This window comes from Mesoplodon densirostris, chromosome 1 (assembly GCF_025265405.1).
Source record: "Mesoplodon densirostris isolate mMesDen1 chromosome 1, mMesDen1 primary haplotype, whole genome shotgun sequence".
In the NCBI taxonomy this organism is placed as follows: Eukaryota; Metazoa; Chordata; class Mammalia; order Artiodactyla; family Ziphiidae; genus Mesoplodon; species Mesoplodon densirostris.
In genome coordinates, this window is record NC_082661.1 from 188866780 (window position 1) to 188884654 (window position 17875).

Consider the following 17875-nt stretch of genomic DNA (forward strand, 5'->3'; position numbering starts at 1 on the left):
AGCTCAGTTCTTTGATGAAATCATCAGTAATGATGAAGTGGGAAGTTTTGGTTTTTGCAGGAATTTGGGAGGCTCTCATTTGGAGCAAGAGAATGCTTGAGTGGGCTGCTAATGTATAAGGGGAACGTTCTAAATATAGGAGAACTGTATTAAGATAGAGATGGGAGGATGCTTCATAATTTTGGTGGCTTGGGATGGTTCTAAACATATACTCTACATTTGTTGATTATTTATAGCAAGTGAAAGAAAGAGAAAAAACAAGGGGAACTCATAGACTTTTACTCTAAGTAACTGGGCAGAAGGTGGTGCCATTACAAGAAATGAAAAAGACTGCTGTATCAAGTTCAAAGAGTTCCCTCTCATTGTTCTTCCTATTCAAAGATTTCCTGGTTTTCTCTTTTATTTTTCCATATTAACTTTAGAATAAAATTATATTCATCTAGAAAAAATCAAAATACCATTTTTTATTATAGTTGTATTAAATGTATAATGAATATAGGGGGAACTGTCATCTTTATGATGTTGAATCCTACTCAAGAATATTGTTTGTCTTAAAACCATGACTAGTTCCTCAGTCTTAAATCTTTTGGTGTTGTTCTAGAGATGTCCTTTTACCATATAGATTTTACACATTTCTTGTTAAGTTTACTTCTGAGTATTTTATTTTTGTATTGCTATGATAATGGGGTCTTTTCTTTCATTATATCGTCTTACATGTTTTTGTATATGATAGTATTTATATCAACTTTAAAAATAAAATAGCCATTTACCATACCTGCAAGATGAGTTTATTTGGGAATAGCCAGAGGAATTACAATTTGGGAGATGCAAGCTATGGTGGCCCATAGGCAAATCCAGAGAACAAAGGAGGGGAGCTTACTTTTATAGAGAGAAGGGCGGGGTGTAGTTTGGAAGGGACTGTTCTAAACAAAAGTTTACTGGAGGAAAGTAAGAGTTCAGGGTGGCAATGGCTTCTCATTGGCTGGGCTGTTGCTGGGCAAGGAAAATCTTCCTTCCTGAAATAGAAGACTTCCTCTTGTTTGGTAAAGCAAGATTCAGTTCTTCCCACGGGGCATGAAAATAGAGGCAAGTGCATGCAAACGATGGAAAGTGATAGTAGTGAGCGCACCTTCTACAGGCCCTCTCAACTCTAATTTTAGTTGAGGTTTTCTTTAATTTTCACATTTATTTCTATATATTCATTTTTACTTGGCTAATTTATTGAATTCCCTCCTTGCTTATAATGTTACAGTTTTTAGGCTTAGTTATTATAAACATTTTAACATTTATGTTTATTAATTTTTTTCTAATATCTTTTATTTTATTGTTCTTTATCTAACATTTTAAGTTAAATGATTGATTCACTCATTTTTAAATTTCTATTTTATTTATATAATAATTTAAGTCTGAATTTTCCTCTCAGCTTTGCTTTATTTATATTTTATAGGATCTAATCTGTAGTACTTTTACTATAAATGTTTCTAGAAATTCTGCAATGTTGTTTGTGTTTTCCTTTTGACTCAAGGATTGTTCAAAATAGTATTAAAATTTTTTTCCAATGGAAGGGTTTTTCAATTTCTGATTTTGTCAATACTTATAACTTTATTGATTTGTGATCAGAGAAAATATCTATAGTTTATCTAGCTATCTACTTTTTGGTATTAATTACTTTTTTTGTTGTTGCCAAAGTCATATCATTAAAAATATATTATTTGGGCACCTGAAAGGAAAATATATGATCTACTTTCAGAGTTTAATATATTGTAATCAGATATATATCATTAATTATGTTGCTTATATTTTCTATACCTTTGATCTGTAATGGATTGATAAAGGTTAATTGAATTCAACAAATTCAATGTGTTTCTATTTCTCCATGTATCTCCTGTAATTTCTGTTTTATGAACTGATTTCTTTTTTATTTGTTACATATATATTTATCATTGTTGTGTCTTCATTTAAATCACACCTTTGCATTATAATATGTACCTTTTTATCCTATTTGATAAATTTGCTAAATTTCTCCTTATTTGATAATAAGAGCATCATTTTTTTTGATTAGTCGTTTTCCTGTTATATGTTTGCCCACCTTTTATTTTCAACATTTCTGAACAGCTTTGTTTTAGATGTGTTTTACATAAAGTGTAGAACTAGACTTTGTGAGTCAATTTTAATATATTATTCTTTTAATAGATAACAGAAAAATTTATGTTTATTATTATGGTAAATATATACAGTCTGAAATGTCATATTATCTTCTGTTCTGTTGTTTTTACAGTTTTTGTTTTCTTTTTATATTTTTTCTTTTTTGTATATAGTTGTTTTATTATTTAGGAAGATTTAGGAAGTTAATAATTATAACTTTATACACTACTCTTAGTTCTCTATTTCTTTATATGGTATCTATTGATACTCTATTAGAAGAAGTGATAAAATGTTTCCTTTTCCTTCCGTGATTCCATTTCTTTTGTCTCCTACCTGATATTTGCCAATAAAAATTATCTTTGTAGGGTGTTTACCTTATACTTTTAAATATTCTCATATTTCTATTATTTGATTGGTCAGCTTTAAGTTATATCTGTTCATTCTATTCATTAAATATAAGGCAATCAGCAAACTTTCTCAGTTTTGTCCTTCCTATTCTAATTTTATTAGTTGCACCAATTCTACCTAATCAGAGCAAATAGCATTTAACATTTTGTCTATCACCCCAATCCTCACACTTTTTTGCCTTAATTTTGTTATTAAATATATTCAAAACACTCCAATAGTCCTTTTGCCAGTTTCCTCAGATATATTTTGATTCATTAAAGTTCATCTTTTAGCACATTCCTCCAGAAAAACTCATGGGAGCAATATTTCCTGTGTTCTTACAATTTCAAAATTGTTTGCAAACTTTAATCTTGGAAGACAATTTGACTGGATGTGAAATCCTCGCTCCCAGTTTCTTTACATGGGTCTCTTGTAGGTGTTGCTCTGCTGTTTTCTGGAATTGAATGTAAAAATCTGAATTTTTTGCCTGGTTGCTCATAGGATTCTTTTTTTAGTCTTTAAAATCCAGCAACTTTACTGATATGTGTCTCACTGTTGACTATTATAGGTCAATTTATATGAACTCAAGTCTTTTTTCCCCATTTTGTATGACTCTAAGTTCTTATTTTTAAAGTGTTTGGCATAGTGTTTGGTCATAATGTTCAACTTTTCCATAACAACATTTTTCTCTTGAGTTTATTACTTTGTTGTTAAATTTAAAATTTTCTTTGTTTTTTTTTCCTTGGGTCTGCCACTTTTAAAATGTATCCTTTTATTTACTTAAAAATTTGCATATAGTAAAATTTACTCATTTTTGGTGTATAGTTCCATGACTTTAGACAAATGCATATAGTCATGTAACTACCACTAGAATCAAAATTCCCCTGGGCTGATTCTTATATAGTATCCTTTTATTGATGCTGTGTAAAATCCTTTTTAAAATTATTTATCATGGAATGAGCTGGATTGTCTTGGATCTTCTCTTTGCAGGGTGCTTCTGTTAGGGTTTGGGGAGGACATGCTGAGCAGCCTTCAGATTCTTCCTTCACCACTTTCACAGAGTCAAACTACTTCCTGTTTGAATGGCTCCTCTGAGTCTTTGTGTTACTACCCACTGTGAACTATGCTAGGTCCAAGAGGGCTTCTTCTGCCCTTATTCCCACATTTTCTGCTACAAATAAAAGAGATATATATTGCATTTTATGTGATCCCTTCACCTTCAGGAAGTATGTTTTTGTAGTCATTTCCAGAGATCTGCCACTGCTGGCCATCTTGTTATTCTCTGAACTTCTTTCTGCCTTTCTCCCTGTGTGGTATCTACTAACTCTGCTGATCCTGGGTAACTCTTCCATGTTTTTGGAGTCTGTGTACAATATGTCTTCTAGTTTTGCTAAAAATTGTGCAGTTTTTGTTGTTGTCATTAACTGTGTAGCATTTGCATGTTATCTGGGAGGAGAAGAGAGACAATACTGTCTCACATGGCCCTGTTCTTACTGGAAGTCCTTCCTTTGACTTCCCTCATCACTGCCTTTCCCTCATTCCCCTTCCTTGGCTCACACATTAAGCACTGGAATCCCTCATACTGCTAACCTCTCTTATTCCTACATCTCTTTAATTAAAGCATGTATGAATACTTCCTGTTATATCCTAGACCTAATCATCATTTTCTAAACATATAATTTCAAAGTTGGCCCATTTTTTCCTGCTATCCTTTTGGCTTGGAATGCTCTTTTATTCTTTCCCTGTTTAGTATCCTCTTGTCCATACTTTATGACCTAAAAATGTATATTAACTCCTTCAGGAAACCTTCCTTGACACCTCCTCAGGATGACGCAGAATTAATCTCTCACCGATGCTTCCACAGTACATTGTGCCATTTTTAGTGCACTTATTTTTTTGTTTTCAATATTTACATATTATAAAGCCAGTGAGTATCCCCTGCATCTATGTATTGACCTGTCAATACAGAACTTTCAAATCCTGGGTTTCTAGGACTCTGCTTACAACTCTCCTATGATGGTCAGCACATACCTTCATTTATCTCATTTGATTTTCCACTGTTCAATTGAGGGGTACAATATTTTGAGTCATCTAGATTTCCTTATCTAGCTTTTGCTTGCTAAGTGATTTGATAATTTCAAAGCAATTTTCCTATTCTTAGGATGTAACTGGAACTCCTCTAGAATTGGAACATTCACAAATTAAAAAAAAAAAAAACTCAGTAATCATTAATGGAAGTTATTCTGCATTCCAGGTGATGCAACTGTGACAATAGCTCACAGATATACTCCCAAAGAACAACTGAAGATCCATACTCTGCTGGCAGATGTTATCGTAGTAGCTGCAGGTAAGTCTTTAGTGGCTGTTATTTGGTGAAATGTCATCAGCAGACTAATTCCTGCCCTAATTGCTGACATGTCTATAAGAACAGCTTCTTGGGAGACTTAGGTATATGTAGGACTGACTTCCATTCTGTCTCTTGGCAATCATTATATTGGTCCATTATGCCTATGTTAGCATTCATCACTTCATTGTGGAAAAACAAAACAGCCTTTGGAATGACAGATTAAGCACAAGAATAAATGTGTACTTTGACAGTTACTTTGACAGACATGATTGGTTCTAAATATGAATAAGTTATGGGGAGACTGATAGGAAATGCTGTTGAAAGAGTAGCCAGGGCTAGCTCACATAGGACCTTGTAGACCCTGTAAAGACTTTCATATAAGCCAAAGGTGGCTGTGAGCAGGAGATTGACATGATCTGGCTTATGTTTTTAAAATATTATTCATACTGTGTCAAGGGGAATAGAGTCTAGAAGAACAGGAGTAGAAACAGAGAGAACAGTTATTGCACTTCTACTTAATGGATCTAGGTTTTTCCTTAATTTGTTTTATAATCAAACATACAAAGTAATTCTACCCTTCATTTCTATCTTTACTCTTGCCACATAGCATTTCTACATTGCAGATAATTGTGACTCTTCTTGTTTTATCCAAGACTTGAATGGGAGCATTTTTCATTTTGTTTATCAATTAGATGTTATTGGTGATTTCTAGGCTTTACACTTGATGTGCTGAGTATTTACAAACTATGAAGGGAGGGTAAAAGTTCCAGAAGAAATTGAGTTTGATGAATAATAACAGTTTAAATTAGTTTCAACCAAGTTTAATTCACTTTTTATTATAATATAGGCCCTTCTCTGAAAGTCAGAATATATATGTGATGATTCCAGGTGGAGTAATTTGCCTCTTCATAGAGTAAAAATAGAAATATTCCCTTTTCAAGAAGTCACCAGTAATCTGGTAAAGCTAAGCACATTTCCCATTTTTCTGAGAAATTATATTCAGATGATATCAAGTGCAAATTTTTGAACTGGGTTGACATAAGTAAGACATCAGATGTTTAAAGAGCCAATACAATTTTTCAGACCACAGGTCAACATTAAGTAAAATACTGCTGCAGCAGCTGATATATTCACAGAAGACAAATATTGGGTTGGCCAAAAAGTTCATTACGGCAAAGCCTAATGAACTTTTTGGCCAACCCAATGTTATGTTGACTTCTTTTTATTTATTTATTTATTTATTATTATTATTTTTTAATGTTTATTTATTTATCTTCTTATTAGTCATCCATTTTACACAAATCAGTGTATGCATGTCAATCCCAATCACCCAATTCATCACACCCCCTGCACCCCACCACGCTGCTTTCCCTTGTTGGTGTCCATACGTTTGTTCTCTACATCTGTGTCTCAATTTCTGCCCTGGAAACTGGTTCATCTGTACCATTTTCTAGGTTCCACATATATGTGTTAATATACGATGTTTGTTTTTCCCTTTCTGAATTACTTCACTCTGTAGGACACTCTCTAGATGTAGCCATATCTCTACAAATGACCTGACATCTTTCCTTTTTAGGGCAGAGTAATATTCCATTGTATATATATACCACATCTTCTTTATCCATTCGTCTCTTGATGGGCATTTAGGTTGCTTCCATGACCTGGCTATTGTAAATAGTGCTGCAGTGAACATTGGGTTGCATGTGTCTCTTTGAATTATGGTTTTCTCTGGGTATATGCCCAGTAGTGGGATTGCTGGGTCATACAGAAGTTCTATTTTTAGTTATTTAAGGAACCTCCATACTGTTCTCCATAGTGGCTATAACAATTTACATTCCCACCACCAGTGCAAGAGGGTTCCCTTTTCTCCACACCCTCCCCAGCATTTGTTGTTTGTAGACTTTCTGATGATGCCCATTCAAACTGGTGTGAGGTGATACCTCATTGTAGTTTTGATTTGCATTTCTCTAATAATTAGTGATGTTGAGCAGCTTTTCATGTACTTCTTGGCCATCTATATGTCTTCTTTGGAGAAATGTCTATTTAAATCTTCTGCCCATTTTTGGATTGGGTTGCTTGTTTCTTTAATATTGAGCTGCATGAGCTGTTTATATATTTTGGACATTAATCCTTTGTCCGTTGATTCGTTTGCAAATATTTTCTCCCATTCTGAGGGTTGTCTTTTCATCTTGTTTATGGTTTCCTTTGCTGTGCAAAAGCTTTGAAGTTTCATTATGTCCCATTTGTTTATTTTTGTTTTTATTTCCATTACTCTAGGAGGTGGATCAAAAAATATCTTGCTGTGATTTATGTCAAAGAGTGTTCTTCCTATGTTTTCCTCTAAGAGTTTTATAATGTCTGGTCATATATTTAGGTCTCTAATCCATTTTTAGTTTATTTTTGTGTATGGTGTTAGGAGGTGTTCTAATTTAATTCTTTTACATGTAGCCATCCAGTTTTCTCAGCACCACTTATTAAAGAGACTATCTTTTCTCCACTGTATATCCTTGCCTCCTCTATCATAGATTAGTTGACCTTAGGTCCGTGGGTTTATCTCTGGGCTTTCTATCTTGTTCCATTGGTCTAAGTTTGTGTTTTTGTGCCAGTACCATATTGTCTTGATTACTGTAGCTTTGTAGTATAGTATGAAGTCAGGGAGTCTGATTCCTCCAGCTCCGTTTTTTTCCCTCAAGACTGCTTTGGATATTCGGGGTCTTTTGTGTCTCCATACAAATTTTAAGATTTTTTGTTCTCGTTCCATAAAAAATGCCATTGGTAATTTGATAGGGATTGCATTGAATCTGTAGATTGCTTTGGGTAGTATAGTCATTTTCACAATATTGATTCTTCCAATCCAAGAACATGGTATATCTCTTCATCTGTTTGTATCATCTTTAATTTCTTTCATCAGTGTCATAGTTTTCTGCATACAGGTCTCTTGTCTCCCTAGGTAGGTTTATTCCTAGGTATTTTATTCTTTTTGTTGCAGTGGTAAATGGGAGTGTTTCCTCAATTTCTGTTTCAGATTTTTCATCATTAGTGTATAGGAATGCAAGAGATTTCTGTGCATTAATTTTGTATCCTGCAACTTTGCCAAATTCATTGATTAGCTCTAGTAGTTTTCTGGTGGTATTTTTAGGATTCTCTATGTATAGTATCATGTCATCTGCAAACAGTGACAGTTTTAATTCTTCTTTTCCTATTTGTATTCCTTTTATTTCTTTTTCTTCTCTGATTGCTGTGGCTAGGACTTCCAAAACTATGTTGAATAAAAGTGATGAGAGTGGACATCATTGTCTTGTTCCTGATCTTAGAGGAAATGCTTTCAGTTTTTCACCATTGAGAATGATGTTTGCTGTGGGCTTGTCATATATGGCCTTTATTGTGTTGAGGTAGGTTCCCTCTATACCCACTTTCTGGTGGGTTTTTATCATAAATGGGTGTTGAATTTTGTCCAAAGCTTTCTCTGCGTCTTTTGAGATGATCATGTGGTTTGTATTCTTCAATTTGTCAATATGGTGTGTCACATTGATTGATTTGCGTATATTGAAGAATCCTTGCATCCCTGGGATGTTGATCATGGTGTATGATCCTTTTAATGTGTTGTTGGATTCTGTTTGCTAGTATTTTGTTGAGGATTTTTGCATCTATATTCATCAGTTATTTTGGTCTGTAATTTTCTCTTTTTTTGTAGTATCTTTGTCTGGTTTTGGTATCAGGGTGATGGTGACCTCCTAGAATGAGTTTGGGAGTGTTCCTTCGTCTGCAATTTTTTGGAAGAGTTTGAGAAGGATGGGTGTTATCTCTTCTCTACATTTCTGATAGAACTCACCTGTGTAGCCATCTGGTCCTGGACTTTTGTTTGTTGGAAGATTTTTAATCACAGTTTCTATTTCATTACTTGTGATTGCTCTGTTCATGTTTTCTATTTTTCCTGGTTCAGTCTTGGAAGGTTATACCATTCTAAGAATTTGTACATTTCTTCCAGGTTGTCCATTTTATTTCTATAGAGTGCTTGTAGTAGTCTCTTAGGATGCTTTGTATTTCTGTGGTGTCTGTTGTAACTTTTCCTTTTTTATTTCTAATTTTATTGATTTGAGTCCTCTCCCTCTTTTTCTTTTTCTTTTTTCTTTTCTTTTTTTTTTTTTTTTTTTTTTTTGTGGTACGTGGGCCTCTCACTGTTGTGGCCTCTCCCGTTGCAGATCACAGGCTCTGGATGCACAGGCTCAGCGGCCATGGCTCATGGGTCTAGCCGCTCCATGGCATATGGGATCTTCCTGGACCAGGGCATGAACCTGTTTCCCCTGCATCGGCAGGCAGACTTTCAACCACTGCATCACCAGGGAAGCTCTCCCTCTTTTTCTTGATGAGTCTGTCTAATGGTTTATCAATTTTGTTTATCTTCTCAAAGAACCAGCTTTTAGTTTTATTCATCTTTGCTATTGTTTTCTTGGTTTGTAGTTCATTTATTTCTCCTCTGATCTTTATGATTTCTTTCCTTCTGCTAACTTTGGGTTTTGTTTGTTCTTCTTTCTCTAGATCCTTTAGGTGTAACGTAAGATTATTTATTTGAGATTTTTCTTGTTTCTTGAGGTAGGCTTGTATAGCTATAAACTTCCCTCTTAGAACTGCTTTTGATGCATCCCATAGGTTTTGGATCATTGTGTTTTCATTGTCATTTGTCTCTAGGTATTTTTTGATTTCCTCTTTGATTTCTTTAGTGATCTCTTGGTTACTTAGTAATGTATTGTTTAGCCTCCATGTGTTTGTGTTTTTTATGTTTTTTTCCCTGTAATTGATTTCTGATCTCATAGCGTAGTGGTCAGAAAAGATGCTTGATTTCAATCAATATGATTTCAATTTTCTTAAATTTACTGAGGCTTGATTTGTGACCCAAGATGTGATCTATCCTGGAGAATGTTCTGTGTGCACTTGAGAGAAAGTGTAATCTGCTGTTTTGGATGGAATGTCCTATAAATATCAATTAAATCTATCTGGTCTATTGTGTCATTTAAAGCTTGTGTTTCCTTATTAATTTTCTGTTTGGATGATCTGTCCATTGGTGTAAGTGAGGTGTTAAAGTCCCCCACTATTATTGTGTTACTGTTGATTTCCTCTTTTAGAGCTGTTAGCAGTTGCCTTTTGTATTGAGGTGCTCCTATGTTGGGTGCATATATATTTATAATTGTTATGTCTTCTTCTTGGATTGATCCCTTGATCATTATGTAGTGTCCTTCCTTGTCTCTTGTAACGTTCTTTATTTGAAAGTCTATTTTATCTGATATGAGTATTGCTACTCCAACTTTATTTTGATTTCCTTTTGCAGCGAATATCTTTTTCCATCCCCTCACTTTCAGTCTATATGTGTCCCTAGGTCTGGAGTGGGTCTCTTGTAGATAGCATATATATGGGTCTTGTTTTTGTATCCATTCAGCAAGCTTGTGTCTTTTGGTTGCAACATTTAATCCATTCACATTTAACATAATTATCAATATGTATGTTTCTATGACATTTTTCTTAATTGTTTTGGGTTTGTTTTTGTAGGTCCTTTTCTTGTCTTGTGTTTCCCACTTAGAGAAGTTCCTTTAACATTTGTTTTAGAGCTGGTTTGGTGGTCCTGAATTCTCTTAGCTTTTGCTTCTCTCTAAAGCTTTTGATTTCTCCATGAAATGTGAATGAGATCCTTGCAGGGTAGAGTAATCTTGGTTGTAGTTTCTTCCCTTTCATCACTTTACATATATCATGCCACTCCCTTCTGGCTTGTAGAGTTTCTGCTGAGAAATCAGCTGTTAACCTTATGGGAGTTCCCTTGTATGTTATTTTTCATTTTTCCCTTGCTTCCTTTAATAATTTTTCTTTGTCTTTAATTTTTGCCAATTTGATTACTGTGTGTCTCAGCATGTTTCTCCTTGGGTTTATCCTGTATGGGACTCTATGCGCTTCCTGGACTTGGGTGGCTCTTTCCTTTCCCATGTTAGGGAAGTTTTTGACTATAATCTCTTCAAATATTTTCTTGGGTCCTTTCTCTCTCTCTTCTCCTTCTGGATCCCCTGTAATGCAAATGTGATTGCGTTTAATGTTGTTCCAGAGGTCTCTTAGGCTGTCTCATTTCTTTTCATTGCTTTTTCTTTATTCTCTTCCACAGCAGTGAATTCCGCCATTCTGTCTTCCAGGTCACTTATCCGTTCTTCTGCCTCAGTTATTCTGCTATTGCTTCCTTGTAGTGTATTTTTCATTTCAGTTATTGTATTGTTCATCTCTGTTTGTTCTTTAATTCTTCTAGATCTTTGTTAAACATTTCTTGCATCTTCTCGATCTTTGCCTCCATTCATTTTCTGACGTGCTGGTTCATCTTCACTATCATTATTCTGAATTCTTTTTCTGGAAGATTGCCTATGTCCTTTTCATTTAGTTGTTTTTCTGGGGTTCTGTCTTGTTCTTTCATCTGATACGTAGCCCTCTGCCTTTTCATCTTGTCTATGTTTCTGTGAATGTGGTTTTTGTTCCACAGGCTGCAGGATTGTAGTTCTTCTTGCTTCTGCTGTCTACCCTCTGCTGACTTCTTTTTAGAAACACTTGGATTCACACACCAGTCTCAGGATTTGGTGAGTAGAGAGAAATTTGATTGGTCGTCCTTTTTCATTTCTATCTTTAGACAGAATGAAATTTACACTGTCTTTAAAAGGTGCTACTTGCCTTCAGTGTTACCAACTTGTAAGGACTATTTCACAATTGACCTTAGTTCCCATTTACCAATTATAACATTGAATGAATATTTCTTTTAGTGGGGAAAAATCCCTCAGTGTACATTCATGCTGATCATATTTCCTTTGACAAGAAATGACAAATGGGTGATTAAAATCCTCTTTCAAGAACCAATGACATATTTTTGTGACTAAATCAAACCTTAGGTCCCAAATATGCATGCGAATGCTATCATCATCCTTGAGTTCCTCCTATAGACTCATTGTATGCTCCTTTGTAAAGGCCTAAATCAGCACTGAGTACAAGGTGTTAAAAATAAGACAGGGAAAAGAAAAAGGAAAATTAAGGAAGAGAAGGGAAAGGAAGGACCAAGGCTATATAAAATGAAGAGAAAATGAGTCAGGAGGTACTCAGGCCCCTAGGGATAGAGACAGCATGGAGGCTTTGTACAGCAGCCATCCTGCTCAGAGTATCCTCTTACCACCAGAGTGCGCCAGTCAGGTGTGTAACTACTTCAGACAGCCAGTTGGCTGCACACCATCCTAATCCTGACCTGGAAGACATTTTGAACAAAAGCAGTGCAAACAGGTCTTGCTCCCATCTTGTATTCTATCTCTAAAGCCTCTAACTAGATACAAAGGTATTCTGAATGCTGGAAGACAGCCCTGCACAAAGCCCTGCAGTCATGCTGAAGAAATACATATTTGGATAATGGGAAATTTCAGGGTAGAAAATTGAGAATTTATAAAAAATAACTAAAGATTGCTACATTTCCACTTCCTTAATAATCATCTGGAGAGTTTAAGGGTAAAATACATAAAGGTAAATTACAGTGAAATTATATAGAAAGCAGGAGTTAATGTAAAAAAGAAATTCTATATAACCGGACCATAGGAATGAAATATTACTAAAATGATCACATCGTGCATTATGTGTGGGAAATAACAAATACGATTAGCAGTGGGTATTAAAGAAGGAGATAGCGATCTAATGGCAGAGGTAGCTGGAACAGGGAGGGCAGGATCATTGTCATAACTAGGGTGTCATCATATATGGAAGCAGTCCCATCTAGAAGTCGGGAAGAGTAGAGGAGGAGCAGTGTGTGATGTATCAGAAAGATTAATGATGTCTGATAGATGACAGTACAGAATGTAATGATGAAATCTCAGAATGGGCTTGAAGAAGAAAAATGTAAAAGAGGAAATCATTGTGTGAAGGTCCTGGGGCATTAATAAAATTAACTTATATTAATATTAATCTCACCCCTTCAGTTTCTCAAATTCCCATAGTCCTATGCTTATAGATCTAACTATGTATCACTTACTTTTTAAGCATCTACTTTCAAAAATCAAAAATTGGGCTAATTTAGAAGCTTGAATCTGAAAATCAGATTGTCAAACTGTATTTAGAAATAAGGAGCTTCAAGTCTCTGCTTATAGCTACCTCTGAGTTCACAGAGAGCATGAATCTGTTTCTAGGACATTTTCCTGTATCATGGTTATAGCACTTAACACCCGTTTATAGTTGTTGGTCACCTTCAGTAGATTATAGCAGGAACAGGACTGTTTGTTTTGTTTTAGCTTTTTTTCTAAGCCAAGTGCTTAGAACAATATCTGACACACAGTGGGTACTCAATAAATGTGTGCTGTATTCATTTTGAGATTACAACTGGAGCAAGGATTTCTTCAAATTGATATAAACTTAGATGATAAATTTTTAAGAATAATTTTATGAAGATGGAATCATTCGTCTGAGATATTGGTTGATTCACTTAGTGATAGCGTTATTTTTATGACTACTAAACATACCTACTTTGTCATTGTAAAGTAAATTGATAAAGCCATAAAAGTGAAAGATTTATTTATAAAAGAATAGTTCTTATCGTTAAGTGGATGAATGGACTGATTTGATTTGAAAGATTAGGATTAAGAAATTATGAGCAGGATGAAGAAAGTAAAGAGACTATTATAGACATCTAAAATATAGTAAGAAAGGGGAAAGGTGTGGGGAGGGATAAATTACGAGGTTGGAATTAACATATACACACTACTATATATAAAATAGGTAATCAACAAGGACCTACTGTATAGCACAGAGAACTCTACTTAATACTCTGTAATAACCTATATGGGAAAAGAATCTGAAAAAGAATATATATATATATGTATAACTGAATCACTTTGCTGTACACCTGGAACTAACACAACATTGTAAATCAACTATACTCCAATATAAAATAAAAATTAAATAAATAAAATAAAATATAGTAAGAGTATTAAACAGTTGAATGGAAGTAGTTTAGGGGAAGGCTAAATTGGCTTTGTGTAAGGCTACTGATAAAGCAGGGGAAACTAGCCAGAATAAGACACTAATTCTGAGAGTGTGGTAGAAGACCTTTGGTTGGCCTATATCTCATGCTTCCAGGAAACTGGGGGAAATCTTCAGTTTGTAAAACTTCTAGGAATCTTGATTATCCAGGCAGGATAGGCACTTTTTTCCCAGACATTGTCCAAAGGACCCTCCACCCATCTGAGTAAACTCTGTGGAATTGGCTTCATTCAGAAGATAAGCTGCTGAGTCAATGCCACTAGCATATTAACTTCTGAATGCAGAATGTCATAGTTAGTGATAGCTGATGTTTTGTCTACTAAGCTCTCCCCACCAGCATGATGAATGAACCTTCACAATCGTAACTGAGGCGTCTCTATTGCAACACTTTTAATGATAGACATTGTAATATAAAACAGGATAAATGGGTAATTCAGTAATTTGGAATATTCATACTTACTCCTCATAAAATGCAAGGTGACCAACCAACTTCTTTTCACTGCTTCTCCCATCATATTATCACGTTTTAGACACACTCCCCTTACACATCATCCTACTCGGAGTTTTCCCTCTGTTAAATTTCCTCCTCTTGGAGCCAGGTTAGTAATTTTCAGGATGCCGGGACACTGAGAAGTTCCAAGGGGTGGGGCGTGGAAATACTCAACTCCACCATAGGCAGCTCATGCAACTCGGGAGTGGAACTTGCTCACTTACAGCCCTGGGTGCTTCCTGAGTGGATGCCAGCACACTTCATGGTCTCACTAAAGCTATTTTTCCTCCCATATCCTATTTCCCATTCTCCATCTTATCACCTTTAGCCTCTGCTTCTCCATTTAGAATTCCTTCCTGCCTTCCCAAATTTGTCATTTATCTTAGTTTTGTCAATTATTTTCAATGGTATAGAGTAGTGTGAAAACACAGGCCTTGCTAGAGTAAGAATTCCAGAATTTAACTCCCAATTTTGCCACTTGCTAATCGTATAACCTTGTCAAGTTATCCCATCTCTCTGAGCCTCAATCTCTTCAGTGTGAAAAATATGATAACCTCTAACAATAGTGTTGTTAAGCCAGCCAGTCTGTGTAAAGAACATAGCACAGTGACTTGCAAATTACAAATAATAAATGTTATATGCTAATTTTTATATGCTAGTCCTTCTCAGACCATTACATATATATATCTGAACAATAATTTAGAAATAATAAATCAGTTGATTATTAAGCTACAACTTTTATATAACTAAATCCATATACTTTTCGGTTACTTTTGATACTAACATAGTATCAATGTTTACTAGTCATCATAAATGTAAATAAATTAATCTAAGGTGTGACTTATGCATGAGACCAACTGCATAAAAGCTTTATTTTCACTTAAGATTTGTGGCTTCTCATGATGCCATGAGCCTTTGCTCATAGCTGTGTACTCTGTTGTCCCTGGATGAGTCCCTTGTTGCCTCTCTGTCTTTTGGCAGTCTGACTTTGCAAGGAGCTGGGGAAGGTGGAGGCACTTCGGCTAAGGGATTTATCTCAGGCCTTTACCCACCCTCCCAGTCTCCCTCTCTCTCCTTCTGCCTCCTCCCCGTCCCCACTCCAGTCCCCACAATCCATCCCCAAATGAGATACCACATAGGCCAAGCCTCCCTGGTCTAAAATAAGTAAGCTTCATCAATGTATAAGAGGGCGGCTTGCTTCTTGATTTTTTTCCTTGATGTCAGTAACATATCCGTAAGGTAAAAACCTAGGAAGCATGGACAGTAAGAGGGGAAAGACCCATAATCCCAGCCAAAGCCCACCACAGCTAACAATTTGCTGTTTGGCCTTCCGCTATTTTGTATTCGTATAGAAATCTAAATATTTACAATAGTTCTTTCACCTGGTGTGTACATTTGTATTTTAGGGCTCCACACTGTGTTTTCTCATAAAATGCATTATTCTAAAACATGATTTCTTTCTTTCTTTTTGGCTGCGTTGGGTCTTCGTTGCTGCGAACGGGTTTTCTCTAGTTGCGGCGAGCACAGGCTACTCTTCATTGTGGTGGCTTGTTTTGTTGCGGAGCATGGGCTCTAGGTGCACGGGCTCAGTAGTTGTGGCTCACAGGCTCTAGAGCACAGGCTCAGTAGTTGTGGCGCACGGGCTCTAGAGCGCAGGCTCGGTAGTTGTGGCACACGGGCTTAGCTGCTCCGCGGCATGTGGGATCTCCCTGGATGAGGGCTCAAACCCGTGTCCCCTGCACTGGCAGGCAGATTCTTAACCACTGCATCACCAGGGAAGTCCCCAAAACATGATTTCTAATGACTCCATAGTATTCTATATGATGGGCATACTGTAATTTATATATTCAGCTCTTGATTGTTGGACTTTTAGATTGTTCCCAGTTTTTTACTATTATGAATATTGCAGTAAACAACTGTGATCATCTTTGTAAATACCTAAGATTATTTCAAAAGGGACCTTTAATATTTATTATATTGGTGTTAAGTTTTTTCTTTGCTTATGAATGGTTACTTGTATTCTCAAAACCAAAATTAACATTAAAACCTTTGTGTATAACAGAAGCTGTATATGTGTATATAGTATTCATATATGTGCATATAATATTTCATGTCTTACATGTGTGTAATTAAACAGCTTTAACATATACAAAGTTGATATATGAGTATCATTTGTAACCCATTCTCTAAGCCTGTTATTATTACAAATAGGTACACTATGAGGCTTTAAGGGTACACATACAGGAAGATGGTATTCTGTGGGGTAAAGAGAAAGGGACTAGAATATGAGGCAGGGTATTGTAGTAGAAGAAGCTTGCCTTTAAAGTAAGGAGGATCTGGGTTCAATTTCAATTTTAACCTTAAAAATCAGATTTAACTCTCTGGACTTCATTCTCAACTATTATAAAATGGAGGTAATAATACTAGTGGTACAGTCTGCTATAAGAATTAAGTGCCTAGCACATGATTGGTACTAAATGAATGTAGTTTCTCTTCCCTTCAGTTTGTCATGTTATGACTCTATGACTAATACTACAGTATGCTTTAAATGAAAATATACACAAATTTATCATCTAGCACTAAAGGGCTTATTTAAGTTGCTGGTACCTTGATATATATGCTGTGAAAGGTGTATATAAACTTTTACTCTTATATTTTTCCTTGACCCATGTTATCCTAAGCAAAAACATTCCCCCCAGAATGAGCATCTGGAAGCATCCCAAGGTTTAATTTCTTTTTCTTCATTTACTTGAGACCCATATATATATATATATATATATATATATATATATATATATATATATATATTTCAGCTTGTTATAACTGCATGGACTTATGCAATCTTTCATCTCCAAGTGTTTTCATTTGATGGTATCAGTACATGATAAGCAGAGACTGATTTTTTTTCTTTGGAGATTCTTTTCTTACACATATATATACTTCCTAATTTTCATGAATAAAGCAAGTGTCCATAGCAGTATCCGAAAGAACTTCTTTGGTAAAGAGCAATTAAATCAAAGACCTTTCTTTATTATGAAGAAATACAGATTTCCTTTGAACTGTGTTTTATATTGTTAAATGATATGTTGTTTATACTTAATTTTACTTGGTTACATCTATGTATATCACAAAGGGGAAAGGCCCTTTCAAGAAATGTCTCTGGCCATTGTTATTATTACTCTGTTATGTTTTTATGGCCAAGTCTTTAAGAAATTTATATTGTGAAATATTTAAAAATAGCAAGAAAATAATGTTAACACCTATACAACCATCAACCAGATTTGTTAGATCTGAATATTATGTATGTTTTCAATTCTACATGCTGTACATTTCTGCAACTTGTTCTGATTAGCATTACGTTTGGGAGATTTGCTCATGTAAATACATGTAGCACTAGTTGTATAGTACTCAGTTGACTAAGTATCCATTTTCTGTTAATGGATATGAATGTTATTTCCAATTTATTGCTATTA

The 17875-nt window shown here is 35.1% G+C and overlaps 1 protein-coding gene across 3 annotated transcripts in view; it reads left to right on the forward strand.

The window, feature by feature from the left end:
- The window catches only part of MTHFD2L (methylenetetrahydrofolate dehydrogenase (NADP+ dependent) 2 like), a 136051-nt gene that overhangs the window by 58566 nt on the left and 59610 nt on the right, over window positions 1-17875 (forward strand). For 2 of the 3 annotated variants that reach the window (XM_060092721.1, XM_060092736.1), the window contains exon 6: window positions 4787-4879. In XM_060092721.1, the coding sequence (XP_059948704.1) occupies window positions 4787-4879 (93 nt within the window). Of the gene's footprint in view, window positions 1-4786; window positions 4880-11390; window positions 11468-17875 lie in introns of those variants that run through there. The other variant, XM_060092729.1, reaches the window with a different exon arrangement.